Here is a 14,755-nt window from a genome sequence, read left to right on the forward strand (position 1 = left end):
AGAGTACAGTGTCTCTTAGATCATGAATAATCTTTAACTTTGACCAAACCTGTAACTTTTACCAAACCTGTAACCTTTACCAAAACTGTAACTTTGACAAAACCTGTAACTTTTACCAAACCAATAACTTTTACCAAACCTGTAACCTTTACCAAACCTGTAACCTTTACCAAACCTGTAACCTTTACCAAAACTGTAACTTTTACCAAACCTGTAACCTTTACCAAACCTGTAACCTTTACCAAACCTGTAACCTTTACCAAAACTGTAACTTTTACCAAACCTGTAACTTTTAGATAAAGCTGTCGGGGAGAGAGAGAGAAAGGCAGCGTACATGGTAGTTGTGGTGCTCTGAGGTGGGTTGAGTTCTGGGGTTGAGTGGGGGATCAGCTTCCCCAAACCGTCCCACTGGGCCATTTAGAAATGTCATCAAATGGCCATTCCAGTGAGACAGCATGCGCATTGCGGCCTTAGTTTTAAATTGCATATCATCATTCATTTATTTATTGTCAGAGCAGAAGAATTTTGCCAAAACAAACCAATAGTATCCAGCTGCAGAGCGGCAGACCAGCCACACTCTCAGACCCAAACGCATTTCCTTTGATTTAATTATACATCAAATGATTTATGTCAAGGATTGCAATGCCTCGCTTGAATGAAGTTAACTTTTCACCTGGATAACGTCAACATTCAGGGTGAATGTAATGTGAGAAATTGGGATAAAAAAAAAATATAATAATAATAATAATAATATTAAAAAAATATATATATATTTTGATCGGATCGGGAAAGATCGGTATCGGTAGATACTCAAAATCACATGATCGGGATCGGATCGGGAGCAAAAAAATTGACATCCCTAATAAAAAGTCTGCTATTCAGCTTTCTGGGCTAAATACACTATATATGCACCTACTGTATATTATAAGTGCCATTAGCTCACAATGCTTGCATTTGCAGATATGCACGGTTGTACTCTTAGGCCTAAGTAATATGTCGTTTTGACGGGAGCACGTAAGCATAATTGAGACAATTCCCACATTGCACTTGCATGTCATCAAAGTTAATCTTTTAATGATGCCGTGCGTAATTTCCACTCAAATATATTTTGACGTAGCCTTAAGCCTAAACCCTACTTTTTGCTGGCAAAAGTTGGCCCATCCGCTTGCATGGAGGGCCGTCAAAAATGGCGATTCGTGCCTACTACAGCCCTGCCCTGGGTCAATCATCTCAAGGCAGCAGACAGCCTATACTCCTGTGCTGACAAGTACAACATGTCTCTATGGGAACCCGGACAATCAGTCCAGTGTGATGCCGCTCACATCTGGGTGAGAGGCTTCAGCAGGGGGTGAGAGGCCTCACACCACGGCTTCAAACAGTACACCAACACACGTGGTGTCACATACACACAGGCCTCCATGCACACTCACGTGAATATACACATACAATGTGCGTACACTAGGGCTGACCCCTATTAGTCGAATAGTCGACTAATCGGTCGAAAGGAGCCGTAGTCGACTGCCAACCTCTTAGTCGAATAACATTTTGTACATGTATATATAATGTATATATAATTTTTTTTTATCATTCTTTCCAAAAGAAAAGAGGCCTAGAAGCGTGGCTAACGCTAATGGCACACATACCAGAGGCTAACTGCCTAAGAAAACAGGCACAGAGGCACTGAAAGAGGATTTCACCCATCTAATGAACACACTAGACTAGACAAATATCAAGATGTATCCATCAGTGGACCAATTGCATGCGTTTGCAGAGGACAAGAAGCCTTCAGTCGACTCCTTCAGACATTAAGCACCCCCCACAGCCCAAATGGAATGATACAAAATAATAATAATAATAATAATAAAAGAAATTATACTTTTTTTTCAACTTTTTTTTTATAGTCGACTAATCAGCAAATGTCGGCCAATCATAGTCGACTATCCAAATTCTTAGTCGGGGACAGCCCTAATATATACACATACAATGTGCGTACACACAGAGAGATCCACTCACACCTGAACATGCTTCCAATGAGCGTGTCCTGTGAGATACTCCCAACTGCCTGGGCCCCTGATTCACCTCATACAGCCCGTCAGACCGGGACACAGAGGACACATTCCACACATTTGAACCAATGTCTTCCAGTACTGTATATGACGAGGAGCCCTGCCCTCCTCCTGTTAAGCTATGGTGACATGTCATCAGCATCTAAAGTTTAAACCCTGACATCCGATCAGACGAGAGGAATCTTTCACACCATATCGCCAGTGTTCCGTGGAAACCTTGTACTGCGATTCCCAAGGGCGGATATTCGTAAATCGGCCGAGATGTCTTTCAGTTTTCCGAGGAGTTCCACAATGCCAACAGAGAGTGCTTCGTCTGTGGCGTGTAATAGACTGTTCACGTCATCGCGACATCATAAGCCCTGGGCCCTCATGCATCAACGTGTTCTACGCACAGATCTGTGCTTACCCTGTGCGTACGATCATTTCTAAGCAAAGAGTGGGATTCATCAATTTGAACTTGAACTTGACTTCGTGCTTACATCTACGCACAGTTCAGACCTGGCGTACCTAGCGCCCAGTGGTAGAATATATTATTACAACAAGGAAATGAGCTTCTGTGCATAATAACACTGGCACGTTCTGTACGAACCGTAGTTCATTATAGTTCATTGTAAAATAGCAACAGTAGTGTAATTATGGTCAAAACCCTATAAATAGCATTTGGAATAATAGATCTTTCTCTCAGAATGAATGCAGCATGGTTTATATAGCGTTATCGGAATATACGGGGTGTACTGACTGACTGCGCTCCGCGTAGCTTGATTGATTGATTGATTGAAAAGTTTATTAACAGAGTGCAGAATGGGTACAGTACAGTACAGCTCAGTACATACAATTGTTAAGGGGATGCAGACCAGAGAAAGACTTTCGTCTTGTTTACATCAGGGTCCCCCATTTTCAATTCATCATAAATCATAAAGCTCAACTCGTTATTATTCTGCGCAGACCGCAGAAACACGGGAACGTTTTGATTATATTTAAAAGGCTTTACGTTAAACGAAACAAGTGGAACTTCGAAGCTGTAAGCAGAATACAAGTCATATGAATATAGTGTTCTTCCCCCTTTTTACTGTATAAGAAAGAATAGAAAACGCATTGCAATGACACCAGATAGTGGACAGACTATGTATATGATGGGATTCAAGTTCGCGTTTTTGTTGCTCATAGGCATGCTGTCAGAGTATGATATCTTAATCAAACATTCTAGAACATTTGTCGTCACAGATCATGTCCTAATAGAACATAGGCTATGGCATGGATCGTGATATTGTGTGGACTGTTATTATTACTGTACACCGGTACCACCCATTGTGACTACAGCCTTGTGAGTCCCGCACACAAACATGATGGAATTCAAGTTCATGTATTGAAAGGCAGGCTATCATACATGCAGTGAGATTCATTGTTCTTGTATATGCTCTCGTATTATATTGTTTATATAGGCTACCCAATACTGACATCAAAATAGATTGTAGTATGCCTCTAGAAATCATATGCAGCAGGTAGAAAATTGACGGGAGATCCATCGCAATTTGGAATAAAATTGAGGAGAACTTTAATCCCTGGGGTATTAATCAAACAACACGGGAAAAGGCAGTCATATTCCAGCGCGGTCTTTATTAGCCGACAACGAAATAGATGCATCTAAAAATCATATAGCCAATCGAACACAACTAATAAAGGCATTCATATTACAGCACGGTTATAATGACACACAACCAACGCCAAACAGTGGTCAACGAACGGTCTTTATTAGTATTTTGAGCTGTCCAGGCAGAATTGCAGCAATGGTCTTAGGGAGCCGTTGATATCTGACATCACCGTTTACAAGTCCGCCTTTTATTTATCCCATAATACGCGATAGTGTCTTCTTGGTTCGACAGCAGTGAATTCTCCGTGGAGTTTCTAACGGGTCGGTCCATTATTTCACATCCCATGGGGGGTGTTTCCTCATTTTCATGACCATATATGGATAATCATGCACGAGCATTGACGGTAGAACAAAGTGGTATTCATCAACACGGCAGGGCATAGAGCCTGCGTACGCAAGTGTGATGAATGCCGACTTCCCTGTGCGTGCGCTAGTTCTACATTCCGTGCTTACGTGTGGAAGTAGGTCAAGTTCTACGTCCACGTTGATGCATGAGGGCCCAGGTGCCTTATTTGACACCTATAGCAGAAATTAACAATATTTTCTTTTCCTGTTTACCAGTAATGTTGTCCTTGATGTTCCATGTGGGGTTAATGGTGTCCTTGATACTACATGTGGGGTTAATGTTGTCCTTAATACTACATGTGGCGTTAATGTTGAATGAATGATCATTACATTTATATAGCGCTTTTCTAGACACTCAAAGCGCTCCCCACAATGTAGGGTGGAAATTGCCTCCTTCACCACCACTGGTAGCACCCAAGCTTGGGCTATGCAGGCTCAATGGCTGCCATACACTGGCACCCGGCACACATCACACTACACAATGGCTGAACGGCTCAGGAGACAGGGATTGATATCAGCCAATTAAGGGGGAGGGATGATTAAGTGGCCTTGATGTCAGAGACCTGATTGGGAATTTGGCCAGGAACGTCGGGGAACCTCCTACTCTTTGTGATAGGCGTCCTGGGTTCTTTAACGACGAAATTCAGTCAGGACCTCGGTTTAGCGTCTCATCCGAAGGACGGCACTCGCAGCTGTATGGTGTCCCTATCACCGTAACAGGGGCATTGTTACTGACAAGTCCAGAGGACAGAGTGCCCCCTGCTGGACAACAACACCACTTTCAATGTTGTCCAAGTTTCTTTATTAGTTGTCATACAGAAATACAGAATACTTTTATATGAAATGCTTCTTTCTGTTTTGCTCCTGAGAGTGTGCTAGATAAAAATAGAAAGTATAAAATAAGTATAACATAGAAGTCAAGTACGTAAACAAGTGTAAACAAAACAAAAGTGTTCAATATACATATCAATATGCAATGCAGAGTAGAGAAAAAGTAACTGAGTTACAATACAATATACAGTACAATGCAGAAATGGGATGAGGTACAACTTAGCTTGTGGTGCCACCTTGTGGTGGTAAGGTGCAATGAGGTATGAGTTGTAGTGCAATTCTCTTTACCAATAAATATAAAGTGTGTTAAAGTGTCTAAAGTGGGTAAAGTGGGTGCTACAGTGAGTTGTTTATTTAAAGTGAGTGTGTGCGTGTGGATGTGCGTGCTGTGAGTGTATTTGATGGTTTGTTACATAGTGTTATTGTCATTGAGCAGTCCTTAATGCTACATGTGGGGTTAATGTTGTCATTGATGCTGCATGTGGGGTTAATGTTGTCATTGATGCTGCATGTGGGGTTAATGTTGTTCTTGATATGTGGGGTTAATGGGAAGATTGCGTTTCACCAAGATTTTATGTTTTGTTATTGTTCCAGTTTTTAAAAGCCAAATTGCTAACCCTAAATGGCCGGATGTTGCAGAGAATGCACTGACAATGATGTATGGTGACCTGGTCTGCAACGCTAAGCTAGTTTTGGCTAGTGATAACATTTTTGTAACTGCCGCTTAAAATTCTAAATCCACTGCCTTATCAGAGAGAGAGAGAAATGTATAAGGCTTTGTTCACGGGACCACAGCTGCATGAACCACAGACGAAGATATAGGAGCGATCTATTAATAGTCCATTCATTTTCCTATAGCTGCAGCAAAGGCTGGAGACTCTGGAGCAGCCGGAAAATACGTCACCCGTGAGAGGTCTATGCGGATGTCTTCTACCCCCTACCCTCCTGTCTTTGGAAAAAATACCACTGCCCTAGCGTATTGCATCAACTGAGCGTGGCACACGCATATCCGAGCAAGAAACCGTGGGGAACATGAATATGAATCCCGTAATGAGTGGTTAAAGGCCACCAACGAAGAAGATGCAGGACTGCCACACCGCTGGGATGTTGCTAGCTAGCTATTGTTGCTAGCTAGCTATTGTTGCTAGCTAGCTATTGTTGCTAGCTAGCTACCATTAGCTAGCTGCACCAACGTTAGTTGGTTGCCAATGCGTAACTGCCGTTAGTGTTGCCACAAGGACAGTAACACCGGTTCCTGACAGGGAGCGAGCGAGCGAACTAGAGACGAAATCGCGCGCGACACTGTCCTGATATGAGGCGGCGCGTGTCCGAGTGTGTCTGTGTGTGTGTGTGTTACCTGGAAGCACACGTGGGGGGGGGCCTGCGATTTTTGACCAATAAAAAGTGTTTAGGGGTGGGACTCGGCCGCGTAATCGCTCAACTAGAGACACAGCGAGCGAATATCTGAGGGGTGGACGACATCGCTGCTCAGTTCGCTGTCTGTCGCTCGCGGCAGGTCAGGATAGTCTGATTGAAACGAATACATTTTAATCATTTTCGCAATCACGCTCGCTCGCGTCGCTCCCTGTCAGGAACCGGTGTAATGGCTAGAAAGCATCCACATTGTAGTGGAAGAAGGGCACCCTGTGCATGTTGCCCCTGTGGATTCACAGCTGGATGAATGTCCGCCATTGATAATGTAACTGAGGGCTTTTGAATGAGAGAGACTAGCCGGACTATTGATAATGCAATGCTATAGAAAGTGAAACACAAAGCAACAATGGGAAATATGACCCATTACGTCCTTGTTTTTCTAAGTTCCTGAAATGGTCTGATGTCACTGTTCTGTTCAAAAACCATTCAGACCCTGTGAACTCTGTGATGTGTTCGAATTAATAATAATAATACAATAATTGTAATAATAAATGGGGATCCATACTGTACCTGGAAGGTGAGGTAGAAATCTTCCTCCACATTGCCCTCGTAGTTCAGCAGCTCTAACAGACCGCGAGCCAGCTCCTAGAAACACACAACATCCATGGTAACTGTTACTGAGAGATGAACCAGCTCATAGAAACACACAACATCCATGGTGGTAACTGTTACTGAGAGATGAACCAGCTCCTAGAAACACACAACATCCATGGTAACTGTTACTGAGAGATGAGCCAGCTCCTAGAAACACACAACATTCATGGTGGTAACTGTTACTGAGAGACGAGCCAGCTCCTAGAAACACACAACATCCATGGTAACTGTTACTGAGAGATGAGCCAGCTCCTAGAAACACACAACATTCATGGTGGTAACTGTTACTGAGAGACGAGCCAGCTCCTAGAAACACACAACATCCATGGTAACTGTTACTGAGAGATCAACCAGCTCCTAGAAACACACAACATCCATGGTAATTAGGGATGCTCGATATTGGCTTTTTTACCGATACCGATATTGTCCAACTCTTAATTTCCGATACCGATATCAAACGATATCAACCGATACCAATATATGCAGGGTTTCCCCCCCCCCCCCCCCCAAAAATTTAATAATTTCAGGTAATTAACATTACATATCTCTTGTTGTGGAATTAACACAACTATGCATACTTTTGACAATAAATAAAATCAGAATTTGTTCTTACTTGCTTGCCTGGGTAAATAAAGGTTATAGAAATGTAAAAAAAATAATAATAATAATAATAATAATTCGATATCGGCCGATAATATCGGTAGGCCGATAATATCGAACATCCCTAATGGTAACTGTTACTGAGCAATGAGCCAGCTCCTAGAAATCCTTCTAACCTGGTCCAGAGAGTCTGACATTACCAAAGGCCCGGCCCATGGCGCTGACACAGTGTACTGGGTGTACGGCCAACAGATACCACGACCACGTTATAAAACCCCTGTCTGTTCCTGGACCAACGAGCGCGCGCGTGTGTGTGTGTGTGTGTGTGTGTGTGTGCGCGTGCACCTCCCTAAGTACGGTGAGCCTACGTGCACACATGTGAGAGGCAACACCCAGACTGTTATGTAACAGGGGCGAATAGCCAGACTCCAGAAATGAGGTGAACATTTGGCAAAACTCTTCAAATAAAACCCACACCATTAAAACAGTGGGGGATGACTGGGAACAGCGGGTAGAAAGTGAGTATTTGTGCGTAATGTGTCTTTAAGAGAACAATGCTCCTTTGAGGAGAGAACCTAGCGGACTGATGATAATCACTGTATACAGTACACTGCAACAACGTACTGTTAAAGGCACAATCTATCATTTATTTGGTCAGGTCACGTGATAAAGTCTTTACTTACTGTACTCTCTCTCCCTTTCCCTTTTTTTTTTTTTTTGATCTTTTTCTCCCTCCATTTTCCTCTGATTTTCTCCCATCCCAATGTTAGTCGTTATGCCAATTCCCAATCCCCTTCCTGGTCGCTGCGCACTTACCCCCCACAGTCAGATCATCTGGGAGAGTGGAGGCTATCACGTAGTACCACGTGCTTCCTCCGACACACGTCCAGCCAATCAACCGCTTCTTTTCACCTGGCAGCGCGGATTCTCATTGAGAGGGCGTAGCGTGTGGAAGGATCACACTATCCCACTCAAGTCCTATCCGCGCTTAGCAGGCGCCCCGACCGAACTGTAGGAGTCGCTGTTTACAACGACCCGGACCCACCCCGCCAGCTTCTCCCACCCTCTAATACTGCCACTTGTATTAGTGTGAACGGCCAGCCAAGCTGGTGACAACCCCGGAGCTGTGAGCTGGATTCGAACAGGCGAATCCAGCGTCTCCGGGGTTTGGTGACGAACGCAATCTCCGTTACGCCACCTGACCGCCCCTCCCTTTCCCTTTTCATTGATAACTCGTCGTGACTTCATTTGACCAATGTCACAAATGACAAATGTCATGTCATGTTCAAAAAACGTTGCCTATAGCCTATCATTGAATCAAAAGATTGCTTAATTCATATCAGAACAAAAACAATCTCTCCAGTACCGTGGTTGGCCCGGCCTCCAGTGGAAGTGGGGTGACCCGACCACTTTGGGACTGAGGAGTGCAGCTTTAAAAGGACCCGTTTAAACTAAGAGGATAATAGTTACTCTCGTACACGTCTGTCATCTTGAGTGGCGCATGATGATTTATATGCAAAACAAAGGTGGAGGATTACACATTTCTTATAGAGAGACACCTTTATTATAGAGGGTATCAGATAGTCTTCCATCAAATAGTTAATTCCACTGTATGCAGAATGTTGCATACTATGTTTACACTGTATTATACAAACTTTCATTCACTGTCAACAAATATTGGACACTTTTTATTATTTACAATATATTTTTACTTAAATTAGTTCCCTGTGTTTGTTCCCTCAACCGTATTGTCACTGCGTCATTATGTTTTGATAACTGACAGAAATATTAATTAATTCAAATAATAATATAATAATAATAATAATAATAATAATAATAATAATAATAATAATAATAATAATAATAATAATAATAATAATAATAATAATAATAATATAATAATAATAATAATAATAATAATAATAATAATAATAATAATAATAATAATAATAATAATAATAATAATAATAATAATAATAATAATAATAATAATGAGTTGGATGATCATTGTTTCCCCTCACTTCTCTCCTAAGGTCAACAACTAAGTAATGTGTGCTGATGAGGTAAATATCATCCTCCTTCTATCCCACTTCTAATGGCCCTTGTGTGTGAAACAGTGAGGCATGTTGTAACGTTTCATCAGACAGACACGTGACGTAGCAAAGCCAAGCAATCAGCATAAGTCATGAGAGGACGTCCCAGCAGCTGCAGAGGCAGTGGGACGTAAAACATGGTTATCTGGCTCCCCCTGGTGGCAGCAGATGAATATGACACTTTAGAATTTGAGAAAAATTACTACATTACAGAATAATATCAATATGATCAACGCTACCAGGGAATCATAAACAGAGAGAGAGAGAGAGAGAGAGAGAGAGAGAGAGAGAGAGAGAGAGAGAGAGAGAGAGAGAGAGAGAGACTAGGGGAATAGGTGTGTAACTCTACTTAGTAGTTTCCAAAACATCACTCGTAAAATTGTTGATGAATGATCATTGCATTTATAGAGCGCTTTACAGATACAGATACGTGGATACGGATACAGACCAGCTAGCCTATAGCTTGAAATTTCCCGGAGAGGTGTTTTTTGGCCAACGGCTGGGCTAGCTGGTCCGTATCCACTTCCATTAATTTGTGCTGAGCTAGGCTAGTGTAAGAGTTGAAAATATTTGGAATTAATAGAGGAATGTATTTTCTATATAGCATAGTCTGTTTGATTGTATTTCACAGATGGATTTTGATTAACAATATAATTCCTTTGATGTCTGACATTGACATTGCATTGTTCTATAGCCTGTTTGCTCTACTCAGTCGTCTGTTACAGTAATGCCCGGGAGGAGTTTATTCTGGGGCGTAAGGTAGACAGGAGTTAGAGCGGGTAAAGGTGGTTACGAGAACGAACCCAGCAGTTTCCTGGGCGGTTATTCCCGCAGTACAGTTCGCGTCAATACTTTTACCAACGGATTTCCAGTTCTGCATGCGCGTTCTGCGATCTGATTGGCCACTGACGTTTTTCTGGTCGTGTGACATGTGCGGCCAATCGTGTGACGCCTGTTTCTTTCACCGGTTAAGCTTAGGCACTCTTTCGAAGTTGGTTAAGGTTAGAGTTTGTCTTTAGAGCAGGGCGATAGAACGCCAGCCCTGATTCCAAACTCTAACCTTAACCAACTTCGAAAGAGTCGCCTATAAGCTTAACCAGTGATAAACTAGGCGTTAGGTAGTTTGCGTGCCGTTCGAGGCGGAAATGGCCAAAGACACAGGCGTCACGCGATTGGGCGCACATGTCACATGACCAGAAACGTCAGTGGCCAATCAGATCGCACCAGAAACGTCAGTGGGCCAATCAGATCACAGAACGCGAATGCGGAACTGGAAATCCGTTGGTAAAAAAATAGACGCGTACAGTTCACACGCCCACGACTATCACACTAGCTCGCAGCCGGACAGCAGAGAGAGGACATCGGTATCTGGGATGTCCCCGACTAAGGATTTGGATAGTCGACTAGGATTGGCCAAAATTTGCCGTTAGTCGACTATTGGTCGACTTAAAAAAAAATATATATATAATATTTAAAAAAAAAATCTTATTTTTTTTTTAAACTTTTTTATCATTCCATTTGGGCTGTGGGGGTGCTTAATGTCTGAAGGAGTCGACGGAAAGCTTCTTGTCCTCTGCAAAAGCATGCAATTGGTCCACTGATGGATACATCTTGATATGTCTAGTCTAGTGTGTTCATTAGATGGGTGAAATCCTCTTTCAGTGCCTCTGTGCCTGTTTTCGTAGGCAGTTAGCCTCTGGTATGCGTGCCATTAGTGTTAGCCACGCTTCTAGACCTCTTTTCTTTTGGAAAGAATGATACAAAAAAAATAAAAAATAAAAATATTAATATATATATATTTTTTTATTATATTCGACTAAGAGGTTGGCCAGTCGACTACGGCTCCTTTCGACCGATTAGTCGACTAATCGATTAATAGGGGTCAGCCCTCTTGTCTGACCCTAATCCGAGTGAGCGACTTTACCGGCATGATTTGCTGCACGTCGTCCAGGGTGGCGGTTGCCATGCCGACGGGGGCATTCTGGTCACATGGCATTGTGGGCGGAGTCAGCAGTTTCCTGAAACAACATGGGAGGAGAGCTAATAATAGCCTACTGTAAAAATATAAAAATTGTATAACAAATAGAAATAATTCTTGTCTCTCAACTGGTATATTCAAGTATTTGTGTTGTTGTTGTTGTTGTTGTTGTTGTTGTTGTTGTTGTTGTTGTTGAATCAACTAAATAGATGTGATATTTAGATTCACAAAACTCCTTTAGTTCATTCAACAACAACAACAACAACAACAACAACAACAACAACAACAACAACAACAACAACAACCACAACGCAAAATCCAATGCAAAAAGGTGCCTTGAAAATAATATGAGTTGAGACAACTTGTAACTTTTACAGTGCACCTTGTCTCTCAACTTATATTTATTTATTCTCTCTCACTAACCTGTAACAGTACTGGGGGAAGTGGATGTCCAGAGCGATGCTGTTATATACTGCCAAGCCCATCAGCTGGTTTGGACGCTAAGTTAAGGAGGGAACAACAGCTCGCACACACACAGCTACACACATTCACCACGCAGTATGACAGTGTGACTGTGTTGATTAGAGACAACCAGTGATGCCTGTACAGTAACTAGTTACTAAGTAACTAGTTACTCTAATCTTTTTTCAGTAAATAGTAGTCTAACTTGTTACTTTTTACAAGCCAGTAATGTGATTAGTTACTTTTCCAAGTGGCTGTGCATTACTATTTAGTTACTATCTCATAATTTACCCATAATGATAAGCCTAATTTGAGAGAATAACAAACTATAATACCATGTTTTATATTACACGGTTTTACAATTTTATTTTTAATTAAAATTATATTATATACATTTTCTATTTTATTTAGTTTGGGAACCACTGTCCTACGAGTGGAGCTGTCAGGGGTGTCATATTAGGATGATTCACTCATAACTAGGGCTGTCAGTTTATCGCGTTAATTAGATTAATTAATTACACAGCAAATTATTGCGTTATGAAAATTAACTCAAAATTAATTACAAAAAGAAAAAAAAGAAAAAATGATCCTTTTTTTATCTCATTCATTCCATAAGAATACACATTTACAGAATTTTCTTTTTATATGGTCCATTTGCATGTTCTTGGTATCTGATTCTAGGGACATCTATGGATCTCAGGGAATGTATTCCCAGTGTCAGAAATACTGTGTCTGTTACTAGACTTGAGTAAATTGTAATGAACCAAATGAGAATATCAATAATTTTTTTTTTATCTTTGACTGTGAATAACACCATGCTAAAATTGACCAGACCTGAAAAATCTAAGCAAATTAATAGATGGAAGATGATTAAACAGAAGGTTTTGTAGATACAGTACTGAATTCTGCCATCCGGACACATGCAATTTGAAATATGATTATAGAATATAGAATATCAGGCATAAAATGGTTATGCGATTAAAATGCGATTAATTAGATTAATTACTTACAAATCCTGTAATTAATTAGATACATTTTTTTAATCGCCTGACAGCACTACTCATAACATATGATAGGATCGCTACGCTGGCTGACAACATCACATACTTTAACAGGCTCTATTGGCTTTTTAAGCTAGTGTGAAGCCGAATCATGAAACTACAGTTCGCAAGGTATACCAGACATGTCACGCTGGCTCGTCGAGAAAGGTGGCTAAACATTGTTCCAAAGTTAATCTACATTTTGACCATTTTCAAAGGGGGTCTCTTGACCTCTCACTTCAATATATTATATATTATATCGGAATGGAAATCAGCTCATTGGAAATCATTGGAAGGAGTCTCACCTTTACAGCCATGGCTTGACAATTGATGCTACTCCCATGCAGTTTTGGGGGGAAAAGCCTAGTAGTGATGTGATTGTCATGCAGAGATGTTGTGGTCCCTACACAGTCTTGGAATTGTATACATTGTGTTATTGGGAATATTAATCATATTCATGTGTGATGATACAAGTCTCTATTGTAGCCCTTTGAATGTGGGGATACAATTTTCTTCTTAACCTCACTGTATAAAATTACATATTGTGATGTCTAGGATTATCGCAGCCTTACGAAACTTTACGAAAAGAAACTAGAGACCTCAGCCATTCAGGGGGTGTATGTCTTGCCAAGGTATATTTACAATAAGTGGGGTTTTCTTAGCCATTTCCAGAGGAACGTGCTTGCAACCCATAACACAAGAAAATAATGCTCTGGCAGAAATCTGCAGATATGAAAAGTTATGGGCGATCAGGTGGCGTAGCGGAGATTGCGCTTGTCACCAATGCAAGAGACTGCTGTCTCGACTCCCGGAGAGTCAGCATTGCCTTGGCTTGGGCTGATCGCTATACTAACTCGTTTGGCTGGGTTAGGGGGAGGGAAGCCGTGGGTGGGGATCTGGCGTTGTGGACAGCGACGCCTACAGGTCAGGTCTGGGCGCTTGCTCAGTGGAGGTGGGACTTGAGGAAGGCAGCGTGACCTCCCACGCGTTACACTACACCAATGAGAGCCCTCGCTGCCAGGTGAGAAGAGAGCCACTGGCTGTCGCTGCACGTGTCGGAGGAAGCGTGCGGATACTTCAGGGTTCCCTTGTACCGACCAGTAGGAGAACATGCGCACAACAACCAGGTAGGGGAGGGGGGGGGGGAATTGGCACAACGACTAAACTGGGACGGGGAGGAAACAGAAAAAAATTGGAGAAAGAGAGATACAAAAAAAAAATATATATGAAAAGTTATTAATACCAAGTCACAGTATCATTCTTTCCTATGTGTTCTTCAAGATTATACTGTAACTAAATTACATATGTCCCAACCACCTCTACAGTTAACGTTTTTGTCATTTGAATAGACAAGATTCAAAACACATATTAATATTGACATAAAGAGTTGAGCTTTTAGCACATTTCTTATAGAGAGGGTATCAGATAGTCTTCCATTAAATATTGAATTCCACTGCACGCAGAATGTTGCTTGTATGTTTACACTGTATATATATTATTTTCATAGTTCACTGTCTATAAATATTGGACACTAAAGTATTGGACTACAAGAGAGCTGCAAGCCTGCAAAGGGCGTTTCTGAGCTTTGAATGAGTGGATTAGGTTCTAAAGGTGTGGTTACGGCAGTTGTGTAGGGTTGGGGTGTTCAGTGGTTGTTTTAG

The 14,755-nt window shown here is 41.6% G+C and overlaps 1 protein-coding gene across 1 annotated transcript in view; it reads right to left on the minus strand.

Annotated features, from left to right (window-relative positions):
* The window catches only part of hectd2 (HECT domain containing 2), a gene marked incomplete at its 5' end in the record, with an annotated part of 134,343 nt that overhangs the window by 32,772 nt on the left and 86,816 nt on the right, over window positions 1–14,755 (minus strand). Inside the window, 3 exon segments of the mRNA XM_084322039.1 lie at window positions 6,838–6,912; window positions 11,539–11,632; window positions 12,016–12,080. Coding sequence (XP_084178165.1) covers window positions 6,838–6,912; window positions 11,539–11,632; window positions 12,016–12,080 — 234 coding nt within the window.

Source organism: Notolepis coatsorum (assembly GCF_963971535.1).
Source record: "Notolepis coatsorum genome assembly, chromosome: 9".
NCBI lineage: Eukaryota > Metazoa > Chordata > Actinopteri > Aulopiformes > Paralepididae > Notolepis > Notolepis coatsorum.